Source organism: Oncorhynchus nerka, linkage group LG21, assembly GCF_034236695.1.
Source record: "Oncorhynchus nerka isolate Pitt River linkage group LG21, Oner_Uvic_2.0, whole genome shotgun sequence".
NCBI classification, from domain to species: domain Eukaryota; kingdom Metazoa; phylum Chordata; class Actinopteri; order Salmoniformes; family Salmonidae; genus Oncorhynchus; species Oncorhynchus nerka.
Genome location: NC_088416.1, coordinates 13,699,165 through 13,717,964, shown reverse-complemented (window position 1 = coordinate 13,717,964; position 18,800 = coordinate 13,699,165). Strand labels below are relative to the sequence as shown.

General features: G+C 40.9%; 1 protein-coding gene across 1 annotated transcript; it reads left to right on the top strand.

The window, feature by feature from the left end:
* Positions 1–4,608: 4,608 nt before the first annotated feature.
* On the top strand, positions 4,609–18,039 carry LOC135563539 (zinc finger and SCAN domain-containing protein 2-like). Its single transcript, XM_065006335.1, has 2 exons — positions 4,609–5,234; positions 13,049–18,039. The coding sequence occupies exons 1-2, from the start codon at positions 4,835–4,837 to the stop codon at positions 13,513–13,515; spliced, it is 867 nt and encodes a 288-aa protein (XP_064862407.1). The 5' UTR covers positions 4,609–4,834; the 3' UTR covers positions 13,516–18,039.
* The last annotated feature ends 761 nt before the right edge of the window (positions 18,040–18,800 follow it).

The window sequence follows — 18,800 nt, the reverse complement described above, 5'->3', positions numbered from 1 at the left end:
TAGAGTGTTGGAGGCTATTTTATAGATGACGTCACCGAAGTCGAGGATCGGTAGGATGGTCAGTTTAACGAGGGGATGTTTGGCAGCATGAGTGAAGGATGCTTTGTTGCGATATAGTTTTGGATTGGAGATGCTTAATGTGAGTCTGGAAGGAGAGTTTACAGTCTAACCAGACACCCAGGTATTTGTAGTTGTCCACGTATTCTAAATCACAGCCGTCCAGAGTAGTGATTCTGGACGGGCGAGCAGGTGCGGGCAGTGATCGATTGAATAGCATGCATTTAGTTTTACTTGCGTTTAAAAGCAGTTGGAGGCCACGGAAGGAGAGTTGTATGGCATTGAAGCTCGTCTGGAGGTAAGTTAACAGTGTCCAAATAGGGGCCAGAATTACACAGAATGGTGTCGTCTGCGTAGAGGTGGATCAGAGAATCACCAGCAGCAAGAGCAACATCATTGATGTATACAGACAAGAGAGTCGGCCCGAGAATTGAACCCTGTGGCACACCCATAGAGACTGTCAGAGGTCCGGACAACAGGCCCTCCGATTTGATACACTGAACTCTATCAGAGAGGTAGTTGGTAAACCAGGTGAGGCAATCATTTGAGAAACCAAGGCTGTCGAGTCTGCCAAACCCCCTTGGGTTGTGCCGTGGCGGAGGTCTTTGTGGGCTATACTCGGCCGTGTCTCAGGATGGTAAGTTGGTGGTTGAAGATATCCCTCTAGTGGTGTGGGGGCTGTGCTTTGACAAAGTGGGTGGGATTATATCCTTCCTGTCCGGGGGTATCATCAGATGGGGCCACAGTGTCTCCTGACCCCTCCTGTCTCAGCCTCTAGTATTTATGCTGCAGTAGTTTATGTGTCGGGGGGGCTACGGTCAGTTTGTTATATCTGGAGTACTTCTCCTGTCTTATCCGGTGTTCTGTGTGAATTTAACCTCTAGCGACGAGCAATCCCGTATCCGGGAGCGTAATCATAGCCTCAAGCTCATTACCATAACGCAACGTTTCCTATTCATGAAAATTGCAAATGAAATGAAATAAATATATTCAAACACAGCCTTTTGTTAACAACACTGTCATCTCAGATTTTCAAAATATGCTTTAACCAAAGCTACACAAGCATTTGTGTAAGAGTATTGATAGCCCAGCATAGCATTAAGCCTAGCATTCAGCAGGCAACATTTTCACAAAAACAAGAAAAGCATTAAAATAAAATCATTTACCTTTGAAGAACTTTGGATGTTGTCTATGACTAGACTCTTAGTTAGATAGCAAATGTTCATTTTTTCCAAAAATATTATTTGTGTAGACGAAATAGCTCCGTTTTGTTCATCACGTTTGGCTAAGAAAAAGACCGGAAAATGTAGTCACTTACAACGCCAAACTTTTTTCAAAATTAGCTCCATAATATCCACAGAAACATGGCAAACGTTGTTTAGAATCAATCCTCAAGGTGTTTTTCACATATCTATTCGATAATCTATCAGGTGTGGCAGTTGGCTTCTCATCAGAAGCAAACGGAAAAATACTGCAGCTGGAGATTACGCAATAATTGCGACGGAGGACACCAAGCGACCACCTGGTAGATGTAGTCTCTTATGGTCAATCTTCCAATGATATGCCTACAAATACGTCACAATGCTGTCGACACCTTGGGGAAACGACAGAAAGCCTAAGTGTCACGCCCTGGTCGAAGTATTTTGTGTTTTTCTTCATGTATTGGGTCAGGCCAGGGTGTGGCATGGGGTTTTTGTTTTGTGGTGTGTCTTGTCTTGGGGTTTTGGTGTGTATGTATCGGGATTGTAGCTAGTGGGGTTATCTAGCAAAGTCTATGGCTGTCTGGAGTGGTTCTCAATCAGAGGCAGGTGTTTATCGTTGTCTCTGATTGGGAACCATATTTAGGCAGCCATATTCTTTGAGTTTGTCGTGGGTGATTGTCCTTAGTGTCTTTGTTCCTGTCGCTGTGTTAGTTGACAAGTATAGGCTGTTTCGGTTTTTGTTACGTTTATTGTTTTTGTAGTGTTTGTGTTATTTCGTGTTTACGTTTGTTTTGATTAAACATGGATCGCAATCTACACGCTGCGTTTTGGTCCGACTCTCCTTCACCACACCTAGAAAACTGTTACACTAAGCTCATTCGTGGCCCATTCACAGCCACATAAGGAGTCATTGGCATGAGGCGGTTTTAAAAAATGCGGCACTTCTTGATTGGATTTTTATCTAGGTTTCTAGGATAGGATAAAGTAATCCCTCTCACCCCCCCCCCCCCCCCCCCCTTAAAAGATTTAGATGCACTATTGTAAAGTGGCTGTTCCACTGGATGTCTTAAGGTGAACGCACCAATTTGTAAGTCGCTCTGGATAAGAGCGTCTGCTAAATGACTTAAATGTAAATGTAAAATGGATAGGCTATTGTACAAAACACAGAGCTATTTTCCTTTTATTCAGGACATTGAGAATGACAACACATTACAGAGTAGCCTAGTGGGATTATTCACAAAATTATCTGGTGATCAGGTTATGAAATGTCATGACAAAGACATTTTAGTTTCCATGTTTCACCTGACATATTAAATTATTTATAGTCCTAGGTCTATGTTGTTGTTAGGTGAAGTTATTGGTCCTACAGTAGGTCTATGCTGCTGTTAGGTGAAGTTATGGGCAAATTTGGCAAACACTTAGTGTACAAACCCTTTTTGTCAGGCTGATGGAAAATCTAGCAAAAAGAGCATTTTACTGGTTGAAGTGTTTTTAAAATAGAAAGTGGTTGATTTGTGATGATGACACAAACATTATTTTGAGCAGAACATTCAAACGAGCCTTAACAATTATAATCCAAAGTAGTGTGAAATGCTCTCATAAGCAACCTGGAAATGGAGGTTACTTCCCTGAGTTCCCCCCCCTTCACATTCAGAATACATTGTGAAAAACTAAAATCTTTGATCACCATTTTTGCTCCAGGCATATATACTACATCCATAACTATCGGTTTCCCTTTAACCATCTGCCTGACTTTGGTGTTCACGCAGGAGAGAGAAGTGACTATCGTGGATCCTCTGGGAGCCTCAACAACCTCATGATTGTGACGAGGCAGAGAAAAGTCTCTCCACATTAACACTTCAAGAAACACCAGCAGAGACCCACAGGGAAGATATCCCACTGCTATTCTGACTGTGGGAAGAGTTTTGTTTCTTCAGGACATTTAAAAGCACACCAGAGAATACACACAGGAGAGAAACCTTTTAGCTTTTCTCAGTCAGCTACACTGATATCACACCAGGGAACACATACAGAAGAGAAACCTTTTAGCTGTACTCAATGTGGGAAGAGTTTTACTCATTCAACCGACCTGATATCACACCAGAGAACGCACACAGGAGAGAAGTCTTATAGCTGTACTCAGTGTAGGAAGAGTTTTACTCATTGAATCTTGAATCTTAAATCAAAATGCAACACTTCAAAATGTAGCTAGCTGTTTTCTTCAAATTGTCCTCTAACCAGTGATGTACACATTTTTCCCAAACTCCATGTGATTTTTGAGCTGTTAGTTTTAACAGAACGTGCACCCTCATCTCCCTCCTCTCGCACACCTGATATCAACATGATATCGATGAGTTATGACAAATAAGTGGTCTGTTCCTTTGTTTAGCGACCCCTACATTTAAATGCATCACTCCAAAATGTAGCTGACTGTCTTCTGCAGGTTGTCCTCTAATCAGTGAGGTAAGAGATATCTCCACTTTCCATGCGTTTCAGGTTGTCCTTGCTGTTGAAACTAATCGCCCCCCCAATCGATATCAGTGATTTATTGAAATTGTCAAAACAACAGCGTTTTTGGTGTTGTGCAGTTTATAAGGAGCTTGTTTGAAATATCCAAGTAATATGAATATTGTGGCAGATGTTTGTGTACATAGCCCATTTTATGTTTAGGTTTTCAATTTTCCCCCAAAATGTTTTAAGTCCCATTGCAAAGTTACACCTCACAGTTCTATTTTTGGAATTGTTACATAAAACCAATCAGAATTCAGAAGAATGATAATGTCAGGTGTGAAGTAATATGGAGGACCAGCCTACCTTTGATGTAAACTACAACAGAAATAACTTCAAATGTAGAGCTTCAAATTAAACCAATCGTTTCCATCCATGACTTGAGTGATTGAAGTAAACCAACGTTTTGGAAATACATAACGCCATCTAACCAAATATCAAAGAATGTTAGCTATATGCAGTTATCTTAGCCAGCCAGCTAACATTAGCTATTTAGCCAACTAGCTATGGTCAGTGAGCTGGAGCCCAACTAATGGAGACCAGTTGGAACCCAACTAAATGACTGCAGATGAAAAGAGCAGAGACATAGAATCATGGCAAAATCCCCCAAATCGATAAAAGATTCCAGATGTCAGTCAGAATGACTACAATTCAGTTACTAAGTCTTTAACCACACTGTGTTGTTACACTGGTGAGTAAAAAACTCACTTGAACTTTTTGTCTGAAAATTAGATATACATTTTACTCAACTGCGTTACCCACCCCAGTCAGCAGATGGCGAAGTGAGACTTTAAGGCAATGCTGCTGGTGTGACGTATAATCTAGTGGACGGAACGCTTCTTTCAACATCATCAACAGTTAGTCAGACACCTCGGTAGCTAGCTAGACAAAATAACCGAACCAATAAAGCTCTTTAGATGCTTTCGTGAATATTAACCACTGTGTTTTAAACCCTCTTCTGTTGTCTAGTTAGTTATCCGATTTAATTTAATATTTACGGTGTTGTTATTAGTCAGCTAGCGGGCTGGTTAAGTTAGCATTAGCATAGCTAGCTAACATTCCCGACCATGAGCTCACTAAACTACTCTCGTCCTGCAAAAGAAGAGGACGTCTGCTGGACGGAGAAAGGGGGTCTGTGGCTAAACGTTGTCGTGAAAGAGGAGGAAGAGGATGTCTCAATACAAAAACAAGTAGAGGGTGAGGATGTTACAGTGAAAGAAGAAGAGAAAGACGTTTCAGTGAAAGAAGAGGAAGACGCTTTCAGAGTGAAAGAAGAGGATGTTACAGTAAAAGAAGAGGAGGAAGAGAAAGAGGAGGAAGCCGTTTTTGGAGTGGAGGAGGGGGAGATGACTGTCACATTGGAAGAAGAATCTGAAGAGGAGGACACTGGATATCTGGGCTCGGTTTCCCAAAGGCATGTTAAGCCATCCTATGGTTCTAACGATGAACGGGCCCTGGTTAACACTAGTAAGTACTATCTTTTTTTAAATGTATTTTATTTATTTCACCTTTATTTAACCAGGTAGGCCAGTTGAGAACAAGTTCTCATTTACAACTGCAATCTGGTCAAGATAAAGCAAAGCTGTGCGACACAAACAACACAGTTACACATAAACAAACGTACAGTCAATAACACAATAGAAAAATCTATGTACAGTGTGTGCAAATGTAGAAGAGTAGGGAGGTAAGGCAATACATAGGCCAACAGAGACAAAATTATAATATATATAATAATTACAATTTAGCATTTTAACGCTGGAGTGACAGATGTGCAGATGATGATTTGCAAGTAGAGCTACTGGGGTGCAAGAGGATAAATAACCATATGGGGGTGTGCTGTTTACAGATTGGTTGTGTACAGGTACAGTGATCAGTAAGCTGTTCTGACAGCTGATGCTTAAAGTTAGAGAGGGAGATGTAAGACTCCAGGTTCATTGATTTTTGCAATTCGTTCCAGTCATTGGCAGCAGAGGGCTGGAAGGAAAGGCGGCCAAAGTAAGTGTTGGCTTTGGGGATGACCTGTGAAATATACCTGCTGGAGCGTGTGCTATGGGTGGGTGTTGCTATGGTGACCAGTGAGCTGAGATAAGGCAGGGCTTGACCTAGCAAGGACTTATAGATGACCTGGAGTGGGTTTGGCAACGAATATGTAGTGAGGACCAGGCAACGAGAGCATACAGGTCGCAATGGTGGGTGGTACATGGGGCTTTGGTGACAAAATGGATGGCACTGTGATAGACTGCATCCAGTTTGCTGAGTAGAGTGTTGGAGGCTATTTTGTAAATTACATCGCCGAAGTCAAGGATCGGTATGATAGTCAGTTTTACGAGGGTATGTTTGGCAGCATGAGTGAAGGAGGCTTTGTTGCGAAATAGGTAACCGATTGTGGATTTAATTTTGGATTGTAGATGCTTAATGTGAGTCTAGAAGGAGAGTTTACAGTCTAATCAGACGCCTAGGTATTTGTATTTGTCAGAACTGTCTAGAGTAGTGATGCTGGGCGGGTGCGGGCAACAATCAGTTGAAGAGCATGCATTTAGTTTTACTAGCATTTAAAAGCAGTTGGAGGGAATTGATGTAAAATATATCATAAGCCACTTTAAACAATGCTACTTAATATAATGTTTACATACCCTATATTATTTATCTCCTATGTATACGTATATACTGTACTCTATATCATCTAATCAAATCAAATTTATTTGTCACATACACATGCAGATGTTAATGCGAGTGTAGCGAAATGCTTGTGCTTCTAGTTCCGACAATGCAGTGATAACCAACAAGTAATCTAACTAACAATTCCAAAACTACTGTCTTATACACAGTGTAAGGGGATAAAGAATATGTACATAAGGATATATGAATGAGTGATGGTACAGAGCAGCATACAGTAGATGGTATCGAGTACAGTATATACATATGAGATGAGTATGTAGACAAAGTAAACAAAGTGGCATAGTTAAAGTGGCTAGTGATACATGTATTACATAAGGATGCAGTCGATGATGTAGAGTACAGTATATACGTATGCATATGAGATGAATAATGTAGGGTAAGTAACATTATATAAGGTAGCATTGTTTAAAGTGGCTAGTGATATATTTACATAATTTCCCATCAATTCCCATTATTAAAGTGGCTGGAGTTGGGTCAGTGTCAATGACAGTGTGTTGGCAGCAGCCACTCAATGTTAGTGGTGGCTGTTTAACAGTCTGATGGCCTTGAGATAGAAGCTGTTTTATCTAATGCATCTTTATGTAATACATGTATCACTAGCCACTTTAAACTATGCCACTTTGTTTACATACTCATCTCATATGTATATACTGTACTCGATACCATCTACTGCATCTTGCCTATGCCGCTCTGTACCATCACTCATTCATATATCTTTATGTACATATTCTTTATCCCTTTACACTTGTGTGTAGAAGGTAGTAGTTTTGGAATTGTTAGTTAGATTACTCGTTGGTTATTACTGCATTGTCGGAACTAGAAGCACAAGCATTTCGCTACACTCGCATTAACATCTGCTAAACATGTGTATGTGACAAATAAAATTATTTTATTTGAGGCTACAAAGGGGTGTTGTATGGCATTGAAGCTGGTTTGGAGGATTGTTAACTAGAGGTCGACAGATTATGATTTTTCAATACCGATACCAATTATTGGAGGACCAAAAAAGCCGATACCGATTAATCGGACAATTTCTTTTTTTGTGTGTATTTGTAATAATGACAATTACAACAATACTGAATTAACACTTATTTGATCTTAATATAATACATAAATAAAATCAATTTAGCCTCAAGTAGATAATGGATAATGAAACATGTTCAATTTGGTTTAAATAATGCAAAAACAGTGTTGGAGAAGAACGTAAAAGTGCAATATGTGCTATGTAAGAAAGCTAACGTTTCAGTTCCTTGCTCAGAACATGACAACATATGAAAGCTGGTGGTTCCTTTTAACATTCTTCAATATTCAATATTCCCAGGTAAGAAGTTTTAGGTTGTAGTTATTATGTAACTATTTCCTTCTATACCATTTGTTTTTCATTAACCTTTGACTATTGGATGTTCTTATAGGCACTTTAATATTGTCAGTGTAACAGTATAGCTTCCGTCCCTCTCCTCGCTCCTCCCTGGGCTCGAACCAGCAACACAGCGACAACAGCCACCACATCGAATTACCCATGCAGAGCAAGGGAAACAATCACCCAAGGCTCAGAGCGAGTGACGTTTGAAACGCTATTAGCTAGCTAGCCAGCCTTTCACTTCGGTCACACCAGCCTCATCTCGGGAGTTGATAGGTTTGAAGTCATAAACAGCGCAATGCTTGACGCACAACGAAGAGCTGCTGGCAAAACGCACGAAAGTGCTGTTTGAATGAATGTTTACACGCCTGCTTCTGCCTACCACCTCTCAGTCAGATACTTAGATACTTGTATGCTCAGTCAGATTATATGCAACACAGGACACGCTAGATAATATCTAGTAATATCATCAACCATGTGTAGTTAACTAGTGATTATGATTGATTGTTTTTTATAAGATATGTTTAATGCTAGCTAGCAACTTACCTTGGCTTACTGCATTTGCGTAACAGGCAGTCTCCTTGTGGAGTGCAACGAGAGAGTGGCAGGTCATTTTTGCCTTGGACTAGTTAACTGTAAGGTTGCAAGAATGGATCCCCCGAGCTGACAAGGTGAAAATCTGTCTTTCTGCCCCTGAACGAGGCAGTTAACCCAACGTTCCTAGGCCGCCATTGAAAATAAGAATGTGTTCATAACGGACTTGCCTAGTTAAATAAAGATTAAATAAAGGTGTAAAAAAAACGGCAAATCGGCACCCAAAAATACAGATTTCCGATTGTAATGAAAACTTGAAATTGGCCCTAATTAATCGGCCATTCAGATTAATCGGTCGACCTCTATTGTTAACACAGTGTCCAAAGAAGGGCTAGATGTATACAGAATGGTGTCGTCTGCGTAGAGGTGGATCAGAGAATCACCGGCAGCAAGAGCGACATCATTGATATATACAGAGAAAAGAGTCGGCCCGAGAATTAAACCCTGTGGCACTCCCATAGAGACTGCCAGAGCTCAGGACAACAGGCCCTCCGATTTGACACACTGAACTCTTATCAGAGAAGTAGTTGGTGAACCAGGCGAGGAAGTAATTTGGGAAACCAAGGCTATTGACTCTGCCGATAAGAATGTGGTGATTATCAAATCAAATGTATTTATATAGCCCTTCTTACATCAGCTGATATCTCAAAGTGCTGTACAGAAACCCATCCGAAAAACCCAAACAGCAAGCAATGCAGGTGTAGAAGCACGGTGGCTAGGAAAAACATGGTGGCTAGCCAAAACCTAGGAAGAAACCTAGAGAGGAACCAGGCTATGAGGAGTGGCCAGTCCTCTTCTGGCTGTGCCGGGTGAAGATTATAACAGAACATGGCCAAGATGTTCAAATGTTCATAAATGACCAGCATGGTCAAATAATAATAATCACAGTAGTTGTCGAGGGTGCAGCAAGTTAGCACCTCAGGAGGAAATGTCAGTTGGCTGTTCATAGCCGATCATTAAGAGTATCTCTACCACTCCTGCTGTCTCTAGAGAGTTGAAAACAGCAGGTCTGGGACCGGTAGCACGTCTGGTGAACAGGTCAAGTTTCCATAGCCGCAGGCAGAACAGTTGAAACTGGAGCAGCAGCACGGCCAGATGGACTGGGGACAGCAAGGAGGCATCATGCCAGGTAGTCCTGAGGCATGGTCCTAGGGCTCAGGTCCCCGAGAGAGAAAGAGAGAATTAGAGAGAGCATACTTAAATTCACACAGGGCACCGGATAAGACAGGAGAAGTACTCCAAATATAACAAACTGACCCTAGCCCCCGACACATAAACTACTGCAGCATAAATACTGGTCAGGAGACACTGTGGCCCCATCCGATGATACCCCCGGACAGGGCCAAACAGGAAGAATATAAACCCTCCCACTTTGCCAAAGCACAGCCCCCACACCACTCGACAGAGTCGAAAGCCTTGGCCAGGTCGATGAATACGGGTGCACAGTACTGTCTTTTATCGATGGCGGTTATGATATCATTTAGGACCTTGAGCATGGCTGAGGTGCAATTTGCTGCAGGGGGTCCTGAGCTGTTGGCCGGGGTAGGGGTAGCCAGGTGGAAAGCATGGCCAGCCATAGAAAAATGCTTATTGAAATGATCGATTATCGTAGATTTATCGGTTGGGACAGTGTTTCCTAGCCTCAATGCAGTGGGCAGCTGGGAGGAGGTGCTCTTATTCTCCATGGACTTTACAGTGTCCCAAAACTTTTGGGAATTAGTGCTACAAGATGCAAATTTCAGTTTGAAAAAGCTAGCCTTAGCTTTCCTAACTGACTGAGTATTCTGGTTCATGATTTCCATGAAAAGTTGTATATCGCGGGAGCTATTCGATGCTAATACAGAACGCAGTCAAGTCTGGGGTGAACCAAGGGTTAAATCTGTTATTAGTTCTACATGTTTTGAATGGGACATGCTTATTTAAGATGGCATGGAAAGCACTTTTGAAGATCAGCCAGGCATCCTCTACTGACGGGATGAGGTAATGTCCTTCCAGGATCCCCGGGCCAGATTGATTAGAAAGGCCTGTTCGTTGAAGTGTTTTAGGGAGCGTTTGCCAGTGATGAGGGGTGTTCGTTTAACTGTGGACCCATCACACATTCAGGCAGTGAGGCAGTGATTGCTGAGATCCTGGTTGAAGACAGCAGAGGTGTATTTAGAGGGCAACAAGTTGGTCATGATGATATCTAAGAGGGTGCCCATGGTTATGGATTTAGGGTTGTACCTGGTAGGTCCCTTAATAATTTGTGTGAGATTGAGGGCATCTAGCTTAGATTGTAGGACGGCCGGGGTGTTAAGCACATCTCAGTTTAGGTCACCTAACAGTACTAACTCTGAAGATAGATGGGGGACAACCAATTCACATATCGTTTCCAGGGCACAGATCGGGGCTGAAGGGGGTCAATAACAAGCGCCAATGGTGAGAGACTTGTTTCTGGAAAGGTGGATTTTTAAAAGTAGAAGCTCGAATTGTTTGGGTACAGACCTGGATAGTATGACAGAACTCTGCAGGCTATCTCTGCAGTAGATTGCAACTTTCCCCCCTTTGGCAGTTCTATCTTGTCGGAAGATGTTGTAGTTGGGGATGGAAATTTCAGGAATTTTGGTGGCCTTCGTAATGAATGATTCAGACACGACTAGGATATCAGGGTTGGTGGAGTGTGCTAAAGCAGTGAATAAAACAAACTTAGGGAGGAGTCTTAAAAACAGAGGCACAAACTCTGCAGTTGTTGAACTAATGTGTGGTGTTAAAGGGGAAATCTGCAATAGCTACATCCATATTTAGACTTTTAAATTTGTTTATTTTTAGCCATCAATTCTTGAAGAATTGAACACATGCCTCATGAGCTTAGTTCAACTGTTGTACCTAATCAGAACCCACAATAATATTTTTTTCACTCCTATGTTTAGAAACAATGTAAACCAACACTGTTTAACCAGGTTTCGAGGCTATACAGTGGAGTTATGCAATGTTTTGGTTTATGATGGGGTAATACAGTTGAAATATTTGAGGCATTTATAAGTTACACTACCGTTCAAAAGTTTGGGGTCACTTAGAAATGTCCTTGTTTTTGAAAGAAAGGTGCTCAACTGACAGCTTCATTTAAATAGTACCCTCAAAACACCAGTCTCAACGTCAACAGTGAAGAGGCGACTCCTAGATGCTGCAAAGAAAAAGCCATCAGAGAAGCTTAACCAAGTTTAATTCTTCCCAAAGGGTCTTTACAGCTGTTATTCAGACAAAAAGTATATATACCCCACTTTGGACACTCCTCCTTCTCTCCAATCCTTACATCTTCTGGTTCCACAGGAAGAAGGTAATAGGATAATAAACCATTATTTCTCCCTTCAGGGGATCTGACCTCAACCCCTCTTTCGCCTAATCCACAGATGTCCTCTCGTATCATTTATCACACTCCTGTGACTCTCTCCCGTCCACCCAGAACATTCCACAGCCACTCCGTCTTTCTACAGATCTTACTCCTTTATATACTCTGTGTCTGATCTATCATGTCTTTAATATCTCAATGTTCAAAGTTTACCCTGAATCCAACACTTCTTAGAGCTCATTTGTGCTGTTCTCTGAAGGGAGTAGTTCACAGCGTTGTACAAGATCTTCAGCTTCTTGGCAATTTCTCCGATGGAATAGCCTTCATTTCTCAGAACAAGAATAGACTGACAAGTTCCAGAAGAAAGTTCTTTGTTTCTGGCCATTTTGAGCCTGTAATTGAACCCACTAATGCGGATGCTCCAGATACTCAACTAGGATTTTCTAATGATCAATTAGTCTTCTAAAATTATAAACTTGGATTAGCTAACACAACATGCCATTGGAACACAGGAGTGATGGTTGCTGATAATGGGCCTCTGTACGCCTATTTAGATATTCCATTTAAAAAAAACAGCAGTTTCCAGCTACAATAGTCATTTACAACATTAACAATGTCTACACTGTATCAATGGTTATATAGAAAATTGGTCTTTCTATAACTGCAGTGTAGATATCCTGTGGGGGTCAAATTATTACAGCTGTTGATAAGTCGTTGTATTCAAAGACCTCAATGTCTTGCCAGGAGGGTGCAAGGTGCTGTGTTGTTGTCTGCTGCCAGGACTTGTGTGACGGCCTTTTCCTGCTCCAGGACTGTTTCCATTATCTGCAGTGGAGATCCCCACCTTGTCAGGGATTCTGTGATGAGCTTTTTGAGGTGCAGACCCACCTTGTCGAGGATTCTGTGATGAGCTTGCTAAGGGGCAGGCCCACCTTGTCAGGGATTCAGTGATGTGCTTGTTGAATGGCAGGCCCACCTTGTCAGGGATTCTGTGATGAGCTTGTTGAGGGGCAGGCCCACCTTGCCAGGGATTCTGTGTTGAGCTTGTTGTGGGGCAGGCTCAGTTTATCCTGTGCACTTGTCAGGGCCTTCTGCTTCTTCCAACTATAGGAACACGTGCTGACCACTTCCTTGCATTTAATCCATCTATATATTTACATACTACTGTTGTGATTAAGAGAGCTATATTGCATTAGAAAACAGGATCATTTATATAGTAGGATGTAATCCACTTCAGGCATCACCTTTTACCTTAACAGCAGAAATCCACTGTTTATTTGTGGTCCTTTAACCATCTGTCTGACTTTGTCTTTCACACAGGAGAGAGACGGGACTATCGTGGGACCTCTGGGGAGCCTCAACAACCTCATGATGCTGACGAGGCAGAGAAGAGTCTCTCCAGATCAGAACACCTCAAGAAACACCAGCGGAGATCCACAGGGAAGAGAACTCACTGCTGCTCTGACTGTGGGAAGAGATTCACCTCCTCATCAGGCATTAAAATTCATCAGAGAATCCACACCGGAGAGAAATCTTACGGCTGTGATCAATGTGGGAAGAGTTTTGTAAAATATAGACATCTGAAGATACACCAGAGAACACACACAGGAGAGAAATCATATAGCTGTGATCAATGTGGGAAGAGTTTTACTCAGCTAAGCAGCCTGATATCACACCAGAGAACACACACAGGCGAGAAACCTTATAGCTGTACTCAATGTGGGAAGAGTTTTACTCAGCTAGGCATCCTGATATCACACCAGAGAACTGTCGTGACGTTGCATTAGTTAATGTGACAACTGTTGCTCATCGAATGATTAAATGTTTCTAATTGTGTGATTAAATGAATCAAGCAATTATTAACTCATTAACCTGGAGCACCATGGGAAAATTAGTTTTATTGAGTTTCTATTTCCCAAATTAACTCAAAGAACATCAGAATATCGATTTTACAACAGTCGCTAATTAATCAGTTTCCTTTACAATCTCATTCTGAACATTGTATAATCCGGGAATCTGCACGAACCCGGGTCTCACCAATGAGTTCGTACCACACCAATCTTAGTTGAGTATTTATTTACTAGAAAGCTAAAATGATGATAAAAGATACACATACACCAAAAACACATTCTAGGCTATTGATTAGAACTTAGTATAACAGGCCAACACACTATGGCATGTGTTACCCAAAATGGGGATTTAAAAGAGAGAGAAATATACATTTGGGTGCATTTGTCAGCTGTGCTTATTTTAACCCTAGCCTTGCCCCAAACTGCCGCTCTAATGGGTCAGAATATAATGATGTAATTACCTGTGGGAGGTCTCAGATGCGAAGCTCCGCGTGGGTTGTTTAGGCTTCTCAATGACGCACTTCCCTGGTGCAACTCTCTGGTCGTCCTCACGATGTCAGTGTCCATTTGGTCTGATTCCTCGCCCTTGCTCTGGGAGGAGTCTTCTGAGGACAGACAGATCTGTAGCTCAGCGCTCACAGCATAGGAGTGAAACAGTGTAGATACCACGATTTGATGGAGAGTGGAGGTTAGGTGGTCCAGCTTGAATTCACCCGCTGAGACACAGCTACTCATCAGTAGCATGGGTAGAAAAATATGTCTTTGTCTTCAACCTTGGGTTGAGTTTTGGGTTCGTTGACTTTTTAGACCTTGGCTGCAGCTTAGTCTGATTCTGCCTCACAGGTCTTATACCCTCGGGTCAGAAGTGGGCGTAACCGCCTTTAGGGCAATTCTCTGGGCGTACCAAGTCAAGAGGCATGGTCTAGATTTTACTCAAATCCAATTTTAGACAACTAACTTCACATTTCGTCTTTACCAAAACATTCTCTTTGATTTGAACATTTTCCACACAATGTCCAATGTATAAACATCAAGAGTATCCTAGGAAAACTCTTACAGTTACAATGTTTTTGTAATAACGTAATCTATTAACCTATAATAACAAAACTAAAATGACATATATTTCCATATTCCATCTATCGTCATGACCACCATTGTGGCTGACGGAAATCATTGTTCCAAAGTCTTTTTATTGCATGTTTAATGTTCTGAGGCTGGTTCTCCATAGTGAGAGGACAAAGGAATGTTGTCTGTGGCCTAAGATTTACCATGGGCGTGAGGGGTCATAAAACCCCCGCATCTTCAGACCCCTAGATCTCTCCTCCTCTGTTGAGGATGAGAGATAAACTGTAGGGTTGTGGTCTCCTGTAACCTGACCACACCAGAGAACACACACAGGAGCGAAATCCTATAGCTGTGATCAATGTGGGAAGAGTTTTGTTCAATCTAGCCATCTGAAGATACACCAGAGAACACACACAGGAGAGAAACCTTTTTTGCTGTACTCAATGTGGGAAGAGTTTTGTTCAATCTGGTGATCTGACAGTACACCAGAGAACACACACAGGAGAGAAATCGTATATCTCTAATCAATGTGGGAAGAGTTTTGTTTCATCTACGGCTCTGGCAGTGCACCAGAGAACACACACAGAATAGAAATCGTATAGCTCTAATCTATGTTGGAAGAGTTTTACTCAGTCAAACAGCCTGGTACAACACCAGAGAACACATACAGGAGAGAAATATCTTAGCTGTGACCAGAGATAATCTGATAAAAGATCACAGATCAAATATCAGAAAGTACATACATGAAGGAGTTGTTTCATGATATCAATGAATTAATATCACAATGTAAAATGTTTTAACATTGTAGAAGGAGTATTTTAATATTGTCACAATGTTGAAGCATAAATGTTTGCCCCTTTATCAATTGATTACAACATGATATGGATATTAGCCTCAGGGGAAATCCAGACTCTGATTTGATAGTTGTGTTGTGTTACACTTACCACGTTGGTGACCCACTGGAATCAAAATGTAACACTTCAAAATGTAGCTGGCTGTTTTCTACAAATTGTCCTCTAACCAGTGATGTTTACATTATTCCCAAATTCCGTGTGGTTTTTGAGCTGTTGGTTTTAACAGGATGTGCAACCTCATCTCCCTCCTTTTGCACAGTTGATTTCAACGTGATATCGATGAGTGATGACAAATAAGTTTTGTGTTCCTTTGTTTAGTGACCCCTAAATTGAAATGCATCACTCCAAAATGTAGCTGACTGTCTTCTGCAGGTTCTCCTCTAACCAGTGAGGTTAAAGATATCTCCCATTTCCATGTGTTTTTATTTTAGTTGTGTTAGTTTCAAGAACACATACAACCTAATTGAAATCATTGATTTATTGCTACTTGTCAAAACAACAGTGTTTTTGGTGCTTGTGCAGTTTATACAGTGCTTGTTTAAAAAAATACAAGTAATATGATTATTGTGGCAGATGTTTGTGTACATAGTACATTTTATGTTTAGGTTTTCAATTCATCCCAAACTGTTTCTGCATATTGGTTATTGATTTGGACACGTTAACACTGTGTTTTGACATTGTGCTTTCCCACCTAGCAAAATGTAATTGAAAAAATGTTGAAAAGAAGACTATGCCCGACGTCCAATATACGTTCGGTTGAAAATATGTATTTTCTGGTAGTTTTTTCAGTGATTTGAAAATAACTTAATTTCAACTTACTTGCAGGTAGCCGAGTGGTTAGAATGTTGGGCCGTCATTGTAAGCCAGAAGTTGTTCTTAACTGACTTATTTACAATGATGATCTACCGGGGAACAGTGGGTTAACCGCCTTGTTCAGGTGCAGAATGACAGATTTTTACCTTGTCAGCTCGGGATTCAATCCAGCAACCTTTCGGTTCCTGTTAAATGAAGGTTAAAATAAATAAATATACATGGATGCAGTATAATAAATTGGTCTATAATCAATTTTATTAACCATCTTTCAAGTATTTCTTGACAACATTCAAGTGCTAATTGTCTTTATTCCACTACTGAAGAAGCATGACTCAAATCACCTCATATTTCAAACATTCAGCCTGACAAAAGATACATGTTTTATTATTCCATGCCTCACCGTTAAGTTAATTATTGCCAACACATTAACAAAGGGGTGTATATTTGGTTTTGATAATTCATATAACATTTAGTAATTATTTATGCAACCAACTGACAATTTTTGGGTACAATTATATTGACATTGTTGCCCTGCTTTTAGAATATCAGGGTTCATTCTCAGATGTACCAACCCAAATGTACTAGAGCATGACATTGGGGACTGGGCCCAGATCCAACAACATGCCTATCCAGTGAACCCTGAAAAGAGAGAGAAGCTCCGCAGTGATGTGGAAAGTTACTACGGATATTGCAGGAGTTTCCTCTTGAAATCAGACATGTCTGTGGTAAGGACAACTTGGTTGCTGATTGTCTCAAGGGTGGGCAGTTAAAAATATTTGTGTTTAGCCAGTGGGTTGCCATGGATCACAATTTATTTTGACTGCATGTTTTTCTGTATTGGAGATGAGTTTTGTTTGGGCTCGTTCCAAGGGGACGAGAGTTCCAGAAGCTAGTGAGTTTTAGGAAGAGGAGAGTTCTGGAAGCTAGTGAGTTTTAGGAAGAGGAGAGTTCTAGAAGCTCGTGGGGGAATTTTTTTCTTCATGTTTTTAATTTTTGACAGCCAATGGAAACCATGTTTATAGTTGATAATGTGAAATAGAAAAATATAGGATATATTTGTTGTCCTAAGGGGGAAGGTGTTACAGGTTTTGGTTTTTAGCACGTATGACGCACTGATTGGTGTCACACCTGTGCTGGCTTGTCCATCTCGTTAGTGGGAAGGTGTTTCACCTGAGCTGGTCCAGGTTCTATTTAAGAGTGTCTGGCCCAGTGTTCCAGTTGTTTTGATAGATATGGAGAGTCAACACCTTTTTGGTTTTCTTCCTGTCTAAGTTTGGTGTGGGTTTTTCTTTTGTTTGACTCTTCTTGGGCAGATTTGGTGGGTGTCTTTTATGTCCCAGTTGTTGTTACTAGTCAACTTTCAGTGTACACCCCCATAGTGTCTTTCAGAACCCCTCCTAAAACCACACCTGTAGTTTTGGTTGTTGTCAATGACTCTTTGTTAGATCCCTCTTCTATGTAAGGGACATTTTTGGTTTTCTTGCTGAGAAACACAAACAATGGAGTAAAACAAGCTTCAAGATTGCATCCAATTCTTACTATTTTAATCGGTGGTATTTCCATAGAATGCTCAGTCTTTCAGTTGTTAATCTTCTGTTTTTTATCCACTTATGTTTGATTGGTAAATAATTGTTTATTTTCATTTTTTCCTGTGAAGCCATTGCATTGCATCCATGTCTGAAATGTGCTGTATAAATAAAGCTTGTTTTGATAACATATTACAAATTAACCCAATGACCGACCAACAGACTCTTGCTAAACCAATTTACAAATAACAGTATATCTTCCACTTTGTCAATATAGTGCATTAAGTACGTTAAGTATCACTTTTCAACCAACCCAGTTCATTTGTTGAAAATGAAAAAAGTTTAAATCAACAAGTCAAAGGATTCAACTACTGAAAACAGAAACAAACAAATGGATCAATCCCACTTTTCCAGCCTGCTGAAGGCGTGGTTGAGCAGTAAACACCACCCCCGGCTCTACCAGGGGCTTGAGGTGGTCTCCCACAGCTCTGCTTATGTTCTGTGGCCTTGCTAATCCATGTCTTGACTGCCCCTGCAACACAGAAATAAACACATTCAGTCATATTATATAAAACACTCAAAGTAATGGATATGGAGCATCTATGGCCTCAGTTACACCTGGCACCTAAATGTGACTTTTGTCATCCGATCACTCTAAGCTGCATTAGGTTCAGATCTACCAGGATGGGCCTATGACAGTCTGGATACAGTCAGGCCACTGAATATAAATATTCAATGTAAAGAGATGGGGTGAAAAGTACACTTGACACAAATTACCTTCATAATATCAAAGAACAAATGTTTGTGTCTGAGGGGAAATTAACTTTCATACAGCCAAAAGGGGTGAGAAATTACACCAATCAGTGGATAACTTGCACTAATGTAAATAAACAGATGGAACATATTCCCTTTTGCTGACGTGATGAACCGCTAAGGGGACATACAGTATATCACAAAAGTGAGT